This window comes from Thunnus maccoyii, chromosome 20 (genome assembly GCF_910596095.1).
Source record: "Thunnus maccoyii chromosome 20, fThuMac1.1, whole genome shotgun sequence".
NCBI lineage: Eukaryota > Metazoa > Chordata > Actinopteri > Scombriformes > Scombridae > Thunnus > Thunnus maccoyii.
Window position 1 is genome coordinate 7,895,126 of NC_056552.1, and position 18,412 is coordinate 7,913,537.

The window sequence follows — 18,412 nt, forward strand, 5'->3', positions numbered from 1 at the left end:
ACAATTTAAATAAATAAAATTACCTACTTACATGTAAACACATTCACATTCACAGTTGTTTGGAATGGGGGTAAAAAGCAGTTTGTGTGTTTTATAGTGGAGGTGGGCCACCTTTCCTAAAATATGGACTTTTATAAAATCAAAAGTTGCTTCAGTAAAAAAGGGCAGACACTACTTCACACAGAAAATGTCATATATGTCATATATTTAAGTATTGTTTAACCTTACATCTATGATGGATTAGATGAGTTACATGTATGTATGTAGAGTATGTATGTATGTTGAGTATGTATGTATGTATGTATGTATGTACAGTATGTATGTATGTATGTATGTATGTATGTATGTATGTATGTATGTGTGTATGTGTGTATGTATGTACAGTATGAGGGCCAGTATGCACGTGTAAGTCTATATGTATGTCATTTGCTCCCTTTATGTTACATCAATGTTTTATTTTCTACATCCTTTTATGTTCTTTTATGTCCTTGTCATGTAATTTTTGTTGTAAAGCACTTTTAGCTGCATTTCTTGTATGAAAGGTGCTATACAAATAAAGTTATTATTATTATTATTAGTAGTACTAGTAGTAGTAGTAGTAGTATTGTTGTTGTTGTTGTTATTGTTATTATTATTATTTTCTTACATTGTAAAAAAAATGTTGAAAAAGCTTAATATCTTAAAAAGTATAAAAGTTATAAAAAATAAAAAGTAATAGCATAAATGTCCTCAGAGAACTGAACATATTGATATTTGAATGGATTCTGTAAATGAAAGTATGCAGAAGTAGTTAGCCAGTGAAAAACATACGGAAGAGAAAGAATAATAAAGCTTTGGATAACAATAGTTTTAATGCTTTCAGCAAATAATAATATCATAATATTGTCATATAATAATAATGATAATAATGATAATGATAATGATAATAATAATGATAATGATAATAATAATAATAATAATAATAATAATAATAATAATAAAGTATACATTTGTTTTTTTTAGTTAATGAAAAAGTACTGAAGTATGAAAGTACCAAGTGAATATTAATTAATAGTAAGAAATAATTATTGATATATAATGCATACTTATTATTACGAATTTATATAGGCTAATATTCTCATAGAGAATTCAAGTGTTGTGTCAGAATATTTCTTTAACATTATTCTTAAATACATCTACTTTAGAAAGGAGAAGTAATTTTAGAGCTAATCTTACTGTAAATAACTCAGTAAAGTATTATGATATATACTTATTTCATCGAGGTAATAGTATTATTTCATCGTTGCTTGACATAACGCTCTCCTACTTGCGTGTCTCCTACATACACACACACACACACACACACACACACACACACACACACACACACACACACACACACCGACACCGACACCGACACCCACACACATCCGTGACATACACGCGCGGTCTGACGTTTTGTGCCCCGGAAGTATTTCAGTTTACCTAACGAGGTCAAAATGGCGGCTCGCTGCATGTGAAAGGGTCGTAACGGGAGCCGGCTTTATGATTCGAGAACATGTATAAAGCGCCATGTAGCAGACTGTCAGGTAAAACCAGATATAATGTGGTGTTTTGTTTAACACGTCGTTACATTTCATTGTCATTTTGAAAATTTCCACCTAACGAAAACAGCCCTTTGAGGCTAAGATGGAAGCTAGTTTGCTAGCTTAGCATGTAATGCTAGCTACTCGGATTGCTCCTTCTGCTGTGGTATGTTTGGGAAGAGCAGTGACCTTAGAGAGAAGTCATCCACATCTGTAGACACCATAAAATAACTGATTAATAACGACAACGGTTTCAGTGTTTTTGTGTAAATGTGTTTTATCAAACAGCATGAAAAGCTATCCTAAAAGTCATGTCGATGTAGGTTTTATAACTGTCAGGTTATGTGACAGTTCTTGGTAGTGACGCTATCGACACCTCACTCGTATTATGTTTGTCCCCACGTAACCCAACACGAGTCATACATTTAATTTACAGTTAAATTAACGCAGGCTTATAACTTGCAACAGACCTGCTATCAGTTTTATCTTGGTAACGATCATAATGTTCAGATTTTGCTAGAACTGTTTTGTTTTTGTAATTTTCGAGGCTGTCGTTTGTTGTGCAGATGAACTTTAATACTGCGGTGTTTCTAATTTGGTCTACCCGCATGGATATAAATGGAGTGGCAAAGTAAGAAGCATTTTTCAGTCTGACATCCTGCAGGATATTGCACGGTAACGTTAGTATCATACTGCATCCGTCTCAGTTCAGTGTGCTTAATACATTTCTTGGTGTATGTGAAGTGTTTTAGCCATTCTGAGTACACATTTAATGTTTTAACTGTAAGTTTACATCTCTCAGTTGCCACATGCTATTATATCACAACAAGAAATAGAAATGTATTGTCAGTGATATATCATCATTACGAGGGCTGCAACTAGCTAATATTTTCTTTATTGATTAATCTGTTGATCATTTTTTCAGTTAATCAATTAGGGCCCTAAGTCACCAGCTAGACTCTTCTCCTCTGTAGTACTTGGTGGTGGAACGAGTTACCATCGATTTGCAGAGTCCCTCTCGAGACCAAAGACCCAGCTCTTTCGCGAACACCTCTGCACTTGATGGACTGTAGGGAGAGAAAAAACAAAAAAAAAAAACCCTAAAAAACATGCTTCTAAGCAATTTATGCACTCTATGCATTGCCTTGTTGCACTGCCTGTTGGCATCTACGTCCTATCGGTCCCAAACTTAAGCTTTATGGCACTTAGTCGTGTTGTTGTCTCCTGACTAGATCCCTGATTGTGTTGTATCAGTCTCATATGTACGTCGCTTTGGATAAAAGTGTCTGCTAAATGAAAAATGTAAATGTATGTTATTGTTATGTGTTATTTGGTCCATAAAATGTCAGAATATGGTGGAAAAATGTCCACAACCCAAAGATATCAGTTTACTGTCATAGAGGACTAAAGAAACATGAAAATATTCACATTTAAGAAGCTGGAACCAAAATGATTATTCAGTTGTCAAAACATCTAGCGATTAATTTTCTGTCAATCGCTTATTTGACTAAATGTTGCAACTTTAATTATTACTGATAACATATGAGAGGCACAAACCAGAGCTAAAGCACAGCAGTCATCCTTGTTAGCATGTTTCTAGGAGGCCTGAATCCATTTGGAAATAAGTTAGGATATCTTTTAATTAGGATATCTTAGCTAGACAGTGTTTTTCATCTTGTGTTGTGCTTTTTTACATTGGTTTTGGTGGTTGTTTATTTATATATTTTCTTTTTTCTGTCTCTGCTTGTCCATGTTCCATATGGGATTGAATCATCGTATTTGTCTTGGGTTTTCTGTGTTTTTTAGTTATCGTCAAGTATGTTATGTTTATATTGTTTTATGACAGACAATATGAAACCAAACAAACAGTATGTATTTTAAGGACTAAACATCGTGTCTTATGTTTCTTGTAGGTTTGGTTGGTGTTAGTGTGAAACAGAAGTTGATTCAAAATGTCCCTCGATGTAACCAGACTACACGCAGTCTTATTCAGCTGCATAGAAGAGATCCATCAAACTGGCTGACGTACCAGCATCTCAACTTCCTGAAACGTCAGGTAACTAGTCTCAGTGTCTTCATTTCATCCTCCTATGCAAAAAATGTTGTGTTGCTTTTTATGAATGTATTTTCCTCACTGTACCTTGAAGTAGTACTGATTTTTTTGCAGTATGTTTTTCCATAACAGTAAATGATCCCATTAACCACCTCGTCCACTTGTTTTCTTCTCAGTATGTAGCAAAGAGCAACAATGAGCTTCACCAACGAGCCATCCCCAAACAGGCTCCGGTGCTCACCATTGTGGATGAGAGAGATGACAGCGTTGAGAGGCAGGTCCAGAGAATACCAACTATTGATCCTGCGGTCACAGACGCTGATCCGCAGCCAGACGATGTCGCCAGTAAGGCACAGCCTGAAATATCCACCTTGAAGGCCGCTACAGATGATGCAGCGTTACCGAAAAAATCAATGTCCAGTACGGTTGCGAGTTCGGACGAGACCCCCCATGTCCAGGTGGAGACGGATGAGGCGAGGGAGGCACGTTTAGACCGACAGTGGAAGCAGCTGAAGGTCGATGTGGCTGACCTGCCGGATGTTTACGCCAGACTCGCCAAAATCAAACTCACAGGTAGAATACAAGATGCATCTTTATTATGTCATATGAAATAAGATACTCAGATGGAAGTTGATGCGTGCAAATAATTAACAGAAAGGCTTATGTGATGCAGAATCACATCCACCTATTGAACTATGTGAGAACTTGGTGAAGAAAATACAGATATATATTCATCACCACAGGTACAAAAGTACCTGCTTATTCACCATAAATAGAATAGAACTGTGCAAGCAGCAAGATTACATAGTAGTGCAGAGCATAGTATTAGAGAAAACAGTCAGTCATGTCATTTATTCATTAAGTCTGCGAGTTTATGGTATTATTGCCATGTTGCTATGCAACAATGTGCTCCTTGTTGTCTCACACTTGAGCCACGGTCACACAAGACAAGACCTGCAGTGTAATCTACTTTGCTGCTGATCCGTATGCTCAGTACGTTTCAAACAACCCTTGTTTTTTGCAATAAATCTCTAAATATTCTACTTCTGGTGGAGCTTCACAGCTATGGGGAGCCTGTGGCCTGAGGTGTAAATAGTGTGAAATTATTAGCAGACCTGCCAACCTGTATGCATTTTGACATCGAAGTACGCTGATACGATCTGTCACTCTAAACCATGCAAAAAGCCTGTGATGCCATAGACTCAAGTCTAACAGCAAAAAGAAAAGCAGAAGAAGAAGAGTTCGACCAATCATAGCGCCAGATTCATTCCCCTGCCTTCATCCAAATATCAAGCGGGGATGATCGTTATTGAGAAAAGGGTAATGTCATCTCAGGAGACTGCAAATCAACAGCAGCACAACATAGATTTTATCCCTCTCATTACCCCTCCTTACCTCTCATAGCACTATATTCATAATTATATTATATCATAATTATTATATTCACATTTTTGTCTGTTTTGACTGCTGCATGTAAGCAAATGATGTACTGTTTTTTTTTGCAAATTATGTGCAATAATTCATCGTGTGAACAGCAGTGATTTGCATCTGACACATCTAGGTCACTCAAAAAATCTGTCCAGGGTCGGCAGGTCTGTATTAGTGTGTGGAACATACTGAACATATGGATCAGCAATGGATAAGTAAGTCTGTGGGCAGTGTCAAGCTAGTGGGGCTTGGCCACAGTGGACTGTGTGGGAAAGTTGATCCAGTCTACTTTTGGTGGAATGCAAGCTGATACCACTGCGGCTGAAGGCTGCGGTGGCCAATCACAGCTTGCGAAGAGACTGATCAGAGCTGTACATCCCTGCCATGAAGGAGTACAAAGATGTTACCAGGAGGAGGAGAGGACATTTCTCTTTGTTTGATAACATTAAAAGTATTTTTTTATTTAAAAAAGTAAAGTTGAGAAAAAGAGGGAGAGAGAGCAGCTGTGGTCAAGCGAGCTAGAGAGTGAAGAGAGGCAGCAGTGGTAGGGAGAAAGCCGGTGAATCAGATGAATAAAACGTTATTTTCTGATTTTTTTTTTCCACAGCGGTTACTTTCTAGAGCACAAATAAACACGCCCACACACCTCCACTCAACCCTGCGGCGGTGAGCTTCGGTCTGAATACGGCCTAAGGCATACTCTCAGCTGGATAGTCTGTGAATACTCATTTAATGACTGATTATAATTTGTTTTCAAACAAATAAAAAGAATGCATGAAAAGGCAGTTCATCTTGCACTATTATGATATGATATTATCTCATCTTTTCCTTCTCACCGCTCTCCTTCACTCTACATTGAATCAGGCTTCTACAACAACAAAGCATAACATCTGCAGTGTTCTTTACCAGTTTTTTTTTGGTTAAATATTTTTTGGGGCACTTTTATGCCTTTATTGGATAGTGGTAGTTGAGATATGACAGGAAAGAAGGAGAGATAGAGAAGGGGAATGACATGCAACAAAGGTCCGCTGCAGGAAATGAACCGCGGACGTTGCATTTACATGGCATGCATCTTGGCATGCATAAAGAAGGGCACTCTTAAATTCCTGTTTTGATTTGTTCTGTTTTTCTTCTGGTGATTTCAGCACTGGTGGTTACGACTGCAGCAGCCGGCTATGCAATGGCTCCAGTGCCCTTTGACCCCGTCATCTTCTTCGTGTCTTGTCTGGGAACAGGCCTTTCCTCGTGTACTGCCAATTCAATCAACCAGGTCAGCTATCCTCACAACGAGGCCAAACAAGGCCGTGCATCTCTATTTCAATATGTATGAGTGTGTTTTGTGTTTGGCTCTGTATGTTTTCATACTACATAATCACAGCACAACTAAAAATCAAAAACTGTTTACTGTCATTCATCATAGGATATTAATGCTGTTTCAGGATATTGCGTGTTTGTTAGTGGTGTAATGATACACAAAATTCATAGTTAGGTATGTTTTCGGTACAGCAGAAAAAGAGTTTGGTCCTTTATTTTGAAAAATGTCATTGGCCTTAACTAACAGTTTAGCTGTGCTGCAGTGGTAAAGCAAAACAAACCCTCTGTTTCCTACAAAGAGTCAGGACACCTGCTGACAGCTGTTTTCTGCTGATTCATGGTCGCTCAGAACCGGTTCTCACGACATTCACGTTCACACAGAGGAGAAGGGGACTGAGGAGACGCAAAATTGTTTAAATGCGGGGAAAACAACGCATATTTTAATAATAATGATGGCAGCAACACTACATGAGCATGGGTATCCAGGTTAACCAGGGTAACTTGGCTATGCCGGCGAACATACATCCATCAGCATGCTGTATGCTACCCACATGTTACATATTATTGTTTAGGTCAGGGTGCATACCAAACCGAGGAAAGTCGCTTTTACCGAACTGAACATCCTGTACTGAACAGTTCGGGATGAATACACGAACTGTTACACCCCTATTATTCATCTATTCTTCATGATAGTAGTTCTTTAAGAATGAATTTCAGCTGAAGACAACTTGATATGTCAGTGTGTGTGTGCTAATATTGTAACCGTAGAATATGATCGCAACCGTTTAACAATATCAACAAAAACTGAACATTATAAGCTTCAAAAAGATAGGAGTCGCTACAGGATAACATAAAACAGGTGTATCTAATAAACTGGTAATACAGTGTAAAATGACTGATTAACCACTGCTAATGTACTCAAACTACAAAGATCCCATAAACCAAAAAACACATGCCGCGGGTAATTGTTTCAAGAACTGCAGTAAACAGTACAGATGTTTTTTTGTCTTTAATCTATTTATTTTTTAAATACAAATTTCCGTTTGGAAAGAAAGTGAGGACTCATCTGAGAGCTGGCAAGATATCTGTTGATCTTATAACGCAAAATACATTTTTATTGACATGTTATACAAACAGGAACTTACTTGTTGACATCTACAGGTCTCCTGCTCAGTGTTGCTTGTGTTCTAGAGAAGTTGAAAGAGCCAGCGCAACCCCTTTTTTGTACCCACTCTACATTCCTCTTTGGCTACACATCGCCAAAATGCATCGAGCAGACTGTAATGCTATTATTATTTCCCTGCTGAAAGCTTTTTTGTAGCTATAAACAAAGGAGAGCTGGTGCGCCTAGACACTTAGGATGCCTAGAATAAGTAGGGCCTCCCTCTGTTTCCTAGTGTTGACGTTTTTACATCGGAATGTGCTCCTTGACTCAAGAATATTAGTATAATGGGTGACCTCTCTCTCAGCCCTCGATTAAACTCTGCGTAGTAGTGTCTTTGGCCTGTAATTTGGCAAGGGCCTTGATTACACCACAGGTTTCTGCCCTTAAGGCTAACCCCCCACCCCCCTTCCACCCAAGCCTGCCATAAACCGCCACGTTCCAAGGGCTGCCTTCATTGTTTTACAACAATAACGAAGTTAAGATCATCTTTGACCTGAGTCGCCATTCTGTAATATAGGTACAGTCTGACCCCCCGGTGCTTCATCACAGGGGGTTACGTACGTGGATATAAATGTGCAAATATTTACACAGTTATGTTTTTGTGGTCGTCGTGAATAGTGTCAATCAGTCCAGCACTCAGGTTAAGATTGTATTGTCTCTTCAGCGGCCTGAAACAGAACCGTGCTCCAACTCCTCTGTGTACCTCTACCTCACACTGAGCAGGTGTGTAAATATCCTTCAGGTATTTGAAAAATGTCCCCCCTCTCCTCACGCCGAAGAGAGTAGCCTAGCTTCAAGACGTTCAGAGCGTTGAGTGATGTAAGAGGCTGCTTGCCTCCGTTCGTACCCTGGGTGTCCCTTTATCTGCAGGCCCACCCTCATACAGTTCTGTCAGTCTTCATTTTCTCCACTAACTCAGCTCGAGGTTAAGATATGACATGGTTTCATATTTCATTTAAACAATGTGATTTGCCTCTCAGACCCTCTCTTTCGGCCTCCTACGGTCAGGTCTGGTTTCAAGCCTACAGTGAAGGGGAAGCGCGAGCAAAGGTGAAGTTCAGAGCACACGAAGCCCAAATTGTAGTTGCAAATTAGATAAGTGTGTTTAAACTTGCAGCGAACACTAGATGTCTATCACCACTACAGTATAGTTTTCATAGTGTCAGGGACGTCTTTCACTGGTATGTGGTTGCAAAAATTTGCTTTCCAACAATTTTTTTTTTTGTGATTAATTAAATTTTGGCTCTGTGAACATAGCAGCGCTGCTCCTGTGAGAATTGGCATCTTGTATGTTATCTTCACAGTAACCGGGTCACTGGCTCAAAAGCTTTAACACTCTGGCTTTTGTTCCCACAAAAAGATTTCTAGAAATCTTACTAGGTCCTAAATTGGGTAATAAAGAGAGCATAAAATTATTAAAAAACATTTTTTATAGTCATAGAACTTTCAGATTTTTTATGCTTTAAACCAAAGTCGACCAGTCATGAATCTTTAATATGAAGTCATGAAATGTTTGATATTTTATTCTATGGATGGAGTCTCCACATAGAAATGATATGAAAGAGGGTGTATTAAAAGAGTTAATTTTGCATTATAAAAGTGAGTAAGATGTGTCAGAATTGACGGTGTTATTGATCCGCTTCACATAGTTTCCGTAAGTAAATATACAGCGAACTGTAAAAAGATCCTCGTGGAATATTACTTCAACGTTTCTCTCTGTTTTCACAAATGGTCTTGTGTTTCTCAGCCTGAGATTCATCAGTGCTTACTGTGTTTGAGGCCAAGCATTTTGCTTTTTTGTGGCTAGTAGCTGGTATGTGAGCCTGAGCCTTCACACAAGTCAGATCCATTCTGCTCTCATATCCCCTTGTTCTCTGTCTCACTGTGTAGGGATATTGCACATGCCTTGTCATCGTAGCCTTAATAAGCAAAAGTTTCAGATTGGACTTTTGTTTCAGATAAATCAGCCACCTGTCTCGAAGGGAGACTGACGGATATCAGACAAAGTCATGCAATGGCCCCCTTATTTTATTTAAAAGGCGTCTAAAAGAATAAACAGCATTAGAAAAGGGAACTTCTGTGCCTCGCCTCCCTCTACTCGTCTGGTATGATAAGTATGTGTCCTTCTACATACGATATAACTGGTTGTCGGTGTTGCTTTGTTTGGAGAAGAATGTCATTTTCCTGAGTGTAATTATACACACAGAAGCACAAGAGATGTCATGTGTAACACATAATTGCCCGTTACACTTCCACTGCGGCAGTACTCCGCACCTCTCCGCAATGGACGGACATACTCAGGACTGCCTTTCAGCTCTTTGTCAAAGACACAGCCTCACATGTGTGCGTGTGTGATTGATCTTCACAGTTTGGTCATCCATTCGATTTTCATAATCTTGAAAAGACAAAGTGAATTGAGAAGAAAAAAAAAAACATCCTTCCTTCAGATCTGTTGCCAGGGTTTTTCTGTTTCACTCCCTTTCATCTTGAAAAAAACTGGTGCTTCACTATAAGTGTGGTTAGTCGTGATCAAAGCTTGATGTCTTTTTATATGAAAAATCAAACAAAAGCTTGATGAACAAATCAAAGCAGAGAGTCAAGATCACTTCCTATGGATTCTTCTGCTCCTCCCTAATCCCTTAATTCTTGGCATCTGAAGAGGCAAAGGAGTGTGCAAGTATGTGACCACACAACTGTCGAATTACCTTGAGGAAAAGGAGGGAAAAATGCCTTGAGGGAGAGAAAAATGCTTTGACTCTTGGAAGTGGCAGCCAGACCTTCAGCGGAGCTGTCAAAAACCAAGGCTGCTCTTTGTCCCATTGAGAAGTACCCGTTGGGCAAACAGAAATGTTGTGGTTTCTTTTTAAAATGTTACTCTATTTGGGAAACTGACGGAAGGGTGTAAGCACCCGGAGTCACGTAACAATGGCATGTCACCGTCTAGAGTTTGTCACCACAGTCAAAAGACTTAATGCTGAGAGAGGACAGTCAGCTCCTGCACCACAGGGATGTAATTATTTAAGCTTCCAGTTGACATAGCTCTCGTAGGTTTGCAATTAAGAACTTTTTTTTAACTTTTTTCTTACACCTTTTGTGTTGCTTAGAATGCCATTAAATCCTACGTCAATGGGTCTGACTGAAAAGGGGGTAATTCTCTGTAGAGAACTTATTCCGACAGAAATACCTCAGCCTGCTCAAAATCTCAACAAAGCTTTCACTACAGAGCTCCCTCTGTTTCTGCAGAACACAATCCTGGCTAACGTCGGTAGAAAAAAAGTACTGGTCGGTCTGGTCTCCAGGACCCCGGGCCCCACGCTGGGCACAGCCTCTGCAGGTGTTCCAGCTGTCATCACCTTCCAGTCTGGCCACTACTTCAGCTAATTGGATAATTGGGTCAGACGAGAGTTTTAGGCCGGAGCCTCAAAGACCCCGGGGGGAAGTCTGAGGTCCCCAGCAGTGTAAACAAGCCCCGATATGGCCTTTTACTGTCAAATGAGTGTTGCTCCACTATTTTGACAGCGGCTATAGTGTAAGTCACACCGTGTCAGCTCGCGTGTTTGTTTTGATGAAAATTCAAGCTGGCTTGTTTTGCGGCTGCCTAGTGTCATTTCTGCTTTCGTGACCATGACAGTGAGTTTTCTTTTGTGTCTGCGTCTCTCCTGTGGTGAGCTGTCTGAGGCTGGCACGCATAAGCGAGCCCCCACAAGCCCCCAGCCCAATCCACTCCTACCACTCCAAACTACGCCCTTCTCTCATGTCCTGTGCAGGCATGCATTATTTACCCTCCTGCATGCCTCCTTCTGTGTGTGTGTGTGTGCATCTTGGTCAGCTCCATAGAGTGTCTGAGTACCTGACTGAACATGGCAATGTGTTATGCAGACAATTCTGTGTTATCAGCACATGTTTGACTTTTTAAAATCTTTTTTAATAGATGTGATACCTTTAGTGTACTAACTATTTCAATCACATGCTGTTACAATGCAGGCTTGTTCTCTTAGTTGAGATCTTTATCTCTGACTACTATCTTTTATATTGTTTGAAGTGACAGTCATCTCGTTAATCATATCTATCCAAACATTGGGAGGTCAACGTGCCGCCACCTGAAACGTGATCCGAACTGAGCCTGGAAATTCCCTCACATTACATATTGAATCCCCTGCTTGAGGCATTTCACCTATAATGCATGAATCTGCAAGAGTTTTTTGTGGCTGTACTGCAGCAGACTGGATTTGAAATTAAGTACTAAACACCGACTGTCAGCTTTAGTTTGAGGCTGTTTACATCCACAAGTGTATACATAGTGCTTCATTTAGGGGACAGGAAGTAATCAGACAAGCCAACAAGTAAATGTAAGTAACAGAAGTTTGGAAAGAAGTGAGACAATAATAGGATCACATTAAGTCACCAATAAGGGTTTTTATTAAACTCTTCTCTCTTTTACTCTCCTCCAGTGCATTTTTAAAGATGCTATTTGAATGCATAGAGAGTACATCACAGGTAATGTACCAAGACACAAAGCGAGCAAGATGTGCAAGGATAAGCTGTTTTCAGACGTTAATTCTGCTCTGGGTGTTTGTATATGTCTTTATCATTAAAATATGGCTGATACATTTACTAAAGGATGTTAGTATTCTAGTGTTCATATAAAACAATTAACCATTTCCTTTATACCACAGTGTTACACATTTAATGGACTCCGTTCAGGTCTAGTGTATAGTTGGCGGTGATTATAGTGATGCTTGCCAGCTCGACTCCACAGATATTTCTTATTATTCTTTCAGACAGACCGAAAGCGTCCATTAGCAGCGCTGTAGGTGGTAGGAGGCTTCCTCAGGCTAGGTTGGTAGCAGGGCCCCCAACAGCCAAGGCTGCCACAACAATTTTCCAGGATGGGGGCTCCTCTTGTTGTAGTTTTTGGGGGGTACCTCACATAACACGGTACCTCTTGAGGAGGGTCATTAGTTGTAATAAGACCTCATAGCCGCTAAAACACCAACCAACCATCGCCCTCTTCAAAGACAATGAAACCCTTCCACACTAGATTTGTGTCTGTACCCCACTGAGAAGAAGCGACAGAAGATACGGCTTCAAACGGGCGCTGTAGAATATCTCTAGTATGATGACATTGCTATCCTTTTTTGTGCAATTTATTTTCATTCTTCTTGAAAACTACCCCCCCCCCTCGCCACCCTTCTCATACCAGGAATTGATGAATTGCAGTGGATAGCTTCAAAATAACCCCTACGCTAAGGACACACTGTATTTGTTTTTCTTGTGTTGGAGAGCTTCAAAGATATCTGAAGGCTGATGGAGATGTAACAGTTTCAGTGCTTGTCATATTAGTTCCACCGGCTGTGTACTGTAATTGTTCAAAAGTGTTTTGTCTTTCAAAGGATTGTGTTTCGGGGCATTTTTGTGAGGTGCAAATTAAAAGGTTGAACACATCAAAAGCTTAGCCGAATGGGCGATTTAACTCAAACATGAGTCCTTCCTTCGTGCAGATGCTGCTCTTAAGATCTTGTTTTCCAGCAGCTTAGTTAAAACAAAAGAGAGCAAGCTGATCTTTGACACTGATAGTTTGGAGTTTTTTTGTTCGAATGGTCTCCACCAAGCTGTTAATTCGGCCTGCGAGAAGGGATGGAAATTCCCTTTTAATTGCCTCGCAAGATGTCACGAACGGGACTCGATGGGTATCTCATTCAGTGCTGGATTAAAATGAATATTTAACCAGACAGCCCTGTTTAATAGTTAATTTCTTTTAAAGCCTTTTGTCTTTGTCAACCACGGGGTGCCAATCCATTTCAAACTGTACAAATGGAGCTCTTACAGCCTCAGATGGGAGACAGATGCTTTCCTCTGATAAAGTCATGAACGGCAAATCCACCTAATATATACCCCCAAGATAAATGCCCGAGGGGAAGCAAAGGCAAATACTGTTGCCAGGCAAAATGTAAGCTAGGCTTAGATACAGTGATGTTGATAATATTCTGCTGTCCAATTATATTTTTATTTGTGTGCGTTTGATTACATTTACCATTCTTTTATAAGAATTTGGCAGCAGTGATGCAGTTGAAGTGAGAGTTGATCATCTTTATGTGTTGTGTGGCCAAGAAATCGTCTGTGCTATTTACACGAACGTAGCCAAAGTAGCACTGATGAAGTCCTAGTCGTGATACTAGTGTTAAATTCAGTGTAAAGTTTCAAAAACCAGCTGTCTATGATGCGGCTACTGACCATGCCTGTAAACATCGTATGCATTTCAATAGTAGAGGGATTAAAACATTTAAACGTGCAGACCAAACATAATCAAGTCAATGGACAGAGTTAGAGGGGATTCATTTATGAGTGTATCTAAACTGTATCTCTGCTGGCTGTAAACACACCGTCAGTAGAGTCAGTCAGTCTGATTGGATGGGTCTCAGTTTTCTCCAGTCATAGGTGACCTTGTTTTCAGAAATCTTCATATTCACAGCGGTGAATTTTCCCTTTAAGCAGTTCAGCTTTCTCTCTGATGTGAATCTGTATAATACCAGCTCACCTCATGCTGCCACTACAACCTGCGTTATCAAATTTAATTTGTTCAACAGTGAGAATTTAGGGAAAAAATTATGGAAACAGTTAAAGCAAAAGTCTTTCCTCTTGTCAGTTTTTAATCATCTTTCTTGCATTCAGCGACAGTTATGTCAAATGATACCAGCTATATAATGTAAGTAATGATACCATGATGGCTATAAAGCCTAATATTTCATGGTCACATTTTTAAAATGTTAGCCGTATCATTCTGAAATTAAACTCCACTGGTTGTTAGAGGGAACACATCAAAATTATCACGACTCCCGATCTCAATTAACTTCCCCTTCTCTACGGACACATTAGCCAACATTAGCATACTGAAGGAAATAAGCATTCTTACAAAACAAATTCATTGACCCTTAATTTTTGTTTATGTGTTGCAGAGGTTATATTTACATAACAAGATAAATATACTAGAGTTGATGGAATTAATCTTTTAGCCGATCGACAAAATAATCCAAATCTATTATAACCTACTAATAGTTATAATCATTTTTTTAGCAGAAATGTCAAACATTCACTAGTTTCAGCTTCTCAATTATGAGTATTTTCTAATTTTTTCTATTTTATATGATCATAAACTGAGTATCTTCAGGTTTCAGGCAATTTCCTCTATTTTTGCCATTTTATTGACCAACTGAGTAATAGAGAAAATAACTGGCAGACTCATTGATAATGAAAATAATTGTTAATTTCAGCTCTTAAATGTACAGCTTTTACTTATGATAATACAACACATACTGTATATACTGAACTTAGCTTTGTTTATATAGCCCCTTACACACAACACAGATGATAGATAATACACATAATCATACTTTATGTTCATGGGCTCTTTACTTCTTCACTAAGAACAGGGTGTCCTTACTTCAAAGTAAGAGGAAAATGAGGTTTCTCATCGGAGCTGTCCACAGCGTGTCATCAGCCTTTTGTCAAGATCACACTCAGAGACACACCTACTCACACTCACAGTTGCCTCTCTGAGCTTCCATCTCCGCTACTTGTTTGGGCAAACACACCTCACCACAATAAGAGTCACCTCCGCCCTTAGAGCACGAACATGACTGACTGACTGACAGGCAGGTGGAGCCCCTTCCTCTCCACCTCCCTGATCAGCCTTTAGTTTTTGACAAAACACTGTGATTAAGGGCTTCAGTGACCAACAAGGCAAGATGCAGACACCATTGAGACTTAACTCAGAGGGGGTGGGGGGGGGAGAAACCACCCACCTCAGCACTGTCTGGCACCAATGAACCTTTCTACACCTCACACTGAATTTAGCAATGGGTGACCTCATGCAAGCTGAGTAAATGTTGTTACACCAACCAGCACACTTCATCTGACGTATTTGTTTTTCTCTCTCGGTCGTTACTGTTAAAAATAGTTTGAATATTTACAGTCAGCAGGTTATGAGCATGTTTCTCCCAGAAGTATTCTTAAAATAAGTGTCTTAATTCTTGAGCTGTTTAGCAGTTTTGCTGTTCTTTGCCGTTCTGCGCCTGCTTTCCCTCTGAAACAGATGGTGTTGTGTCAGCACCTCTAACATGCACTGTGGAGGTATCAGTCCCTGTATGTCTAGCGGAGAAACCGTCCCTCACTGAAGCAGATTGCGGACAATGATAACGGGTAACCGAAGATGCACTTCATTTTAGAAGCGGCCCTTTGCATCGATAAACATTAGCAGATCGGGGCCAAAGGTTTGCATGCCTATTCACCAGATGTAATATCACTGAACGTTGCCAGGCATGTACCCAAATGTTTTTTGTTTAGTTGAACAGCTCCAAATGACCCCCTTTTTTTTTTTTTTTTGATAAGTAAAAGTATTATGACTTAATGTCTTTTGCAATGCTAATGTTAGCCAGATGAATGCACACTGTGTTTTGATTTGCGGTACCATGTTGCTTTAAAAGCAACGACAGAAAAGTGGATAACAAATTTCATGAAAGGACCTGTTGTTTTCTGTTGCACTGAAACTTAATCGCTGTTTTTTTTTGATACAAAGACATTTCCAAAGCTCACTGAGTTCTTTGCACTTAATTTTAATACATCACAAACTTTCAGCGTAAAGGTCAGATAAACAGAAAAAAAACAAAACACTTAAAACAATTTATTTATGGATGTTTCTGCTTTTACAGTAGCCAAACAATGAACAAAAACTAGGATTTTTGCAAGGCTGATGAGAGTATTGATTTAGAAAAACATGTGTTTAGGGCATCATGTTTATATATTTGTTTACAGTTTTTTATTTTTCCATGAATCTCAAGTTTGCCCCCCCCCCCCTCTCTCTATTTGAAGGTAACTTAGCCTAAGGCACACTAGGAACACTCTTTGTAATACTGAGATCCGTGGATAATTAACAAAAGCAGCCCTGTTTATGGCGTGCCCGTGAGCCAACACTGCATGCTAATTTGATTCAGCTTTTGGGGCAAGGGCATCATTTGCTGGAAAACAAAATGGTTACCAACATACACCAAGGCTTTCCCCCCCAAGCCTAGGGTTCATCTCACACTCTCAAAATCTTAATAGTCAAGTTTATTCATTTAGTTAAAAAGTCAGCAGCGTTTATTTTTGGCTGTCTCAGAGACCTTTACAACCTGCACAGAACTGATCGGAGGGTGTTTTCTTTTTAAATGGCACACACAGGGTTAAATTCATTAGGCTTTCATTCTTGCCATTTGGTGCAAGATGCATGTATTATGTTAAAGCTTGCTAGTGGCAGTGTTAATTAAGCCCAAATTAGCATTTATGTGGTCGTGGTCAAACTGGCAGATTATTATAACTTCATACAGCCTTCTGTTGGGTTGTTAACAGTGCATCATATAACTGTGTAATTAGAAATTACAACTGTTAGATAAATGTTATAATGTTGTTGTTGCTTTGCATCAACTTTTACTGATTTAAAATGTGTTTGCTCCATCTCTATCTCTATGATTCCCTCCAGTATTAAAACAAAGGGATGTTCTGGATATGTATGCATTACATTGCACCTTATCTATTGAAGACAAATCATCAGAGATCCCTTCGCCACACTGTTGTAAAGTTGTCTGTATGGGACAAGCATTATGAAGACATCACATTATCGCCAGTCAACCTAGATTTACAATCGCTGTCATTTCTCACTACTCTGTAGTTTGAGCAATTGCTTCCGTGCTTTCAGCTTCTGCTCTTATTACTTTGAAATTTTTTTTTTTTTAAAAACGGCTCTTGTCTCGTCTCCGATGATTATTATTCAGAATATATTTCCTGAATCTTAACTGCTGCCCAAGTCCTCATTCATTATATGATCATACAGCAAGCTGAAGAGTTGAAAAAGCTTCAGGTGATATTTAGCATACAAAAAAGGCTTTTGCTTTGGATGAACCACAGCTTTTTTTAGTTTAGCTCATAGCAGAAATACTCTTATGGTCTGTTGTCGTGACGACTATAAAGATGCTCAGATTGTTCGGTGTTAGAAGTAGGTTGGACATCTAAAATATTTAACAATGTTTTGGAAATCTCACTATGTGAATCTATTGAAATTCAATAGAATACAAGTTCATGAAAAAGCTCTGTTCTCTCTCACAACTAATATTCGTGCACAAATCTGCAGCTGCTTTTTCACGATGAACTACAGTGAACCCGGAGTAAACTTACCTACGCTGTATCTCTTCCTGTTCCTTGTGTTATCTTCCCTTAAACGCATGAAGAAGAGAAGCACGTTCCACCGTTCAGACACGAGACCGACATGTTAAATTGCCATCAGATTAACATAAAGGAGCTTCAGTGCGTCTGGCCCTTTGTGTCTCTGCCTGAGTATAACATTAATCGTGCTCCGTATGCATGTGTCGGTCCACCTGTTTTCCCCTCTCACCCTAGGGAAGCTCACCTGCTGGGTTGGGCGTGGTCTCCTGTCTGTCCCTGCTTCAGACACACTACAGTTTGCAGTTATATGATGACATGGCAACGTGTCAGACTCCTGTCATGTAGAAATCGCTGATTACCCTTCACAAACCAGACTAAAGTGTTTGTGTGTGTGTGGGTGTGTGCAGCATGATCATGCATACTAACTGTGGTTGTTCTGACGCCCTTAACTGTACCTACTCCTTTCTACTCTTTCTACCAGGCAATTCTTTTTTTACTCCTCTTTTTTACTTTTTAAGCTAACCCTACTTTAGTATCACAAAGGGATTTTAAAACCACACTTTTTTTCTTCCTGTGTTTATGTCTACAACAAACTCTACCTCCCCTACATTACGCTGCACATCTTAACCGTTTTCTCTCATTTCCAAGGCTCACTCGCAAGCCATCATTTAGAAACATTGCACAAACATTGCC

The 18,412-nt window shown here is 39.5% G+C and overlaps 1 protein-coding gene across 1 annotated transcript in view; it reads left to right on the top strand.

Annotated features, from left to right (window-relative positions):
- The first annotated feature begins 1,453 nt into the window (after nt 1-1,453).
- LOC121887599 (protoheme IX farnesyltransferase, mitochondrial) overlaps nt 1,454-18,412 on the top strand; it is a 34,246-nt gene continuing 17,287 nt past the window's right edge. Inside the window, exons 1-4 of the mRNA XM_042398507.1 lie at nt 1,454-1,568; nt 3,479-3,621; nt 3,795-4,191; nt 6,192-6,316. Coding sequence (XP_042254441.1) covers nt 1,538-1,568; nt 3,479-3,621; nt 3,795-4,191; nt 6,192-6,316 — 696 coding nt within the window. The 5' untranslated portion in view covers nt 1,454-1,537. The remainder of the gene's footprint in view (nt 1,569-3,478; nt 3,622-3,794; nt 4,192-6,191; nt 6,317-18,412) is intronic.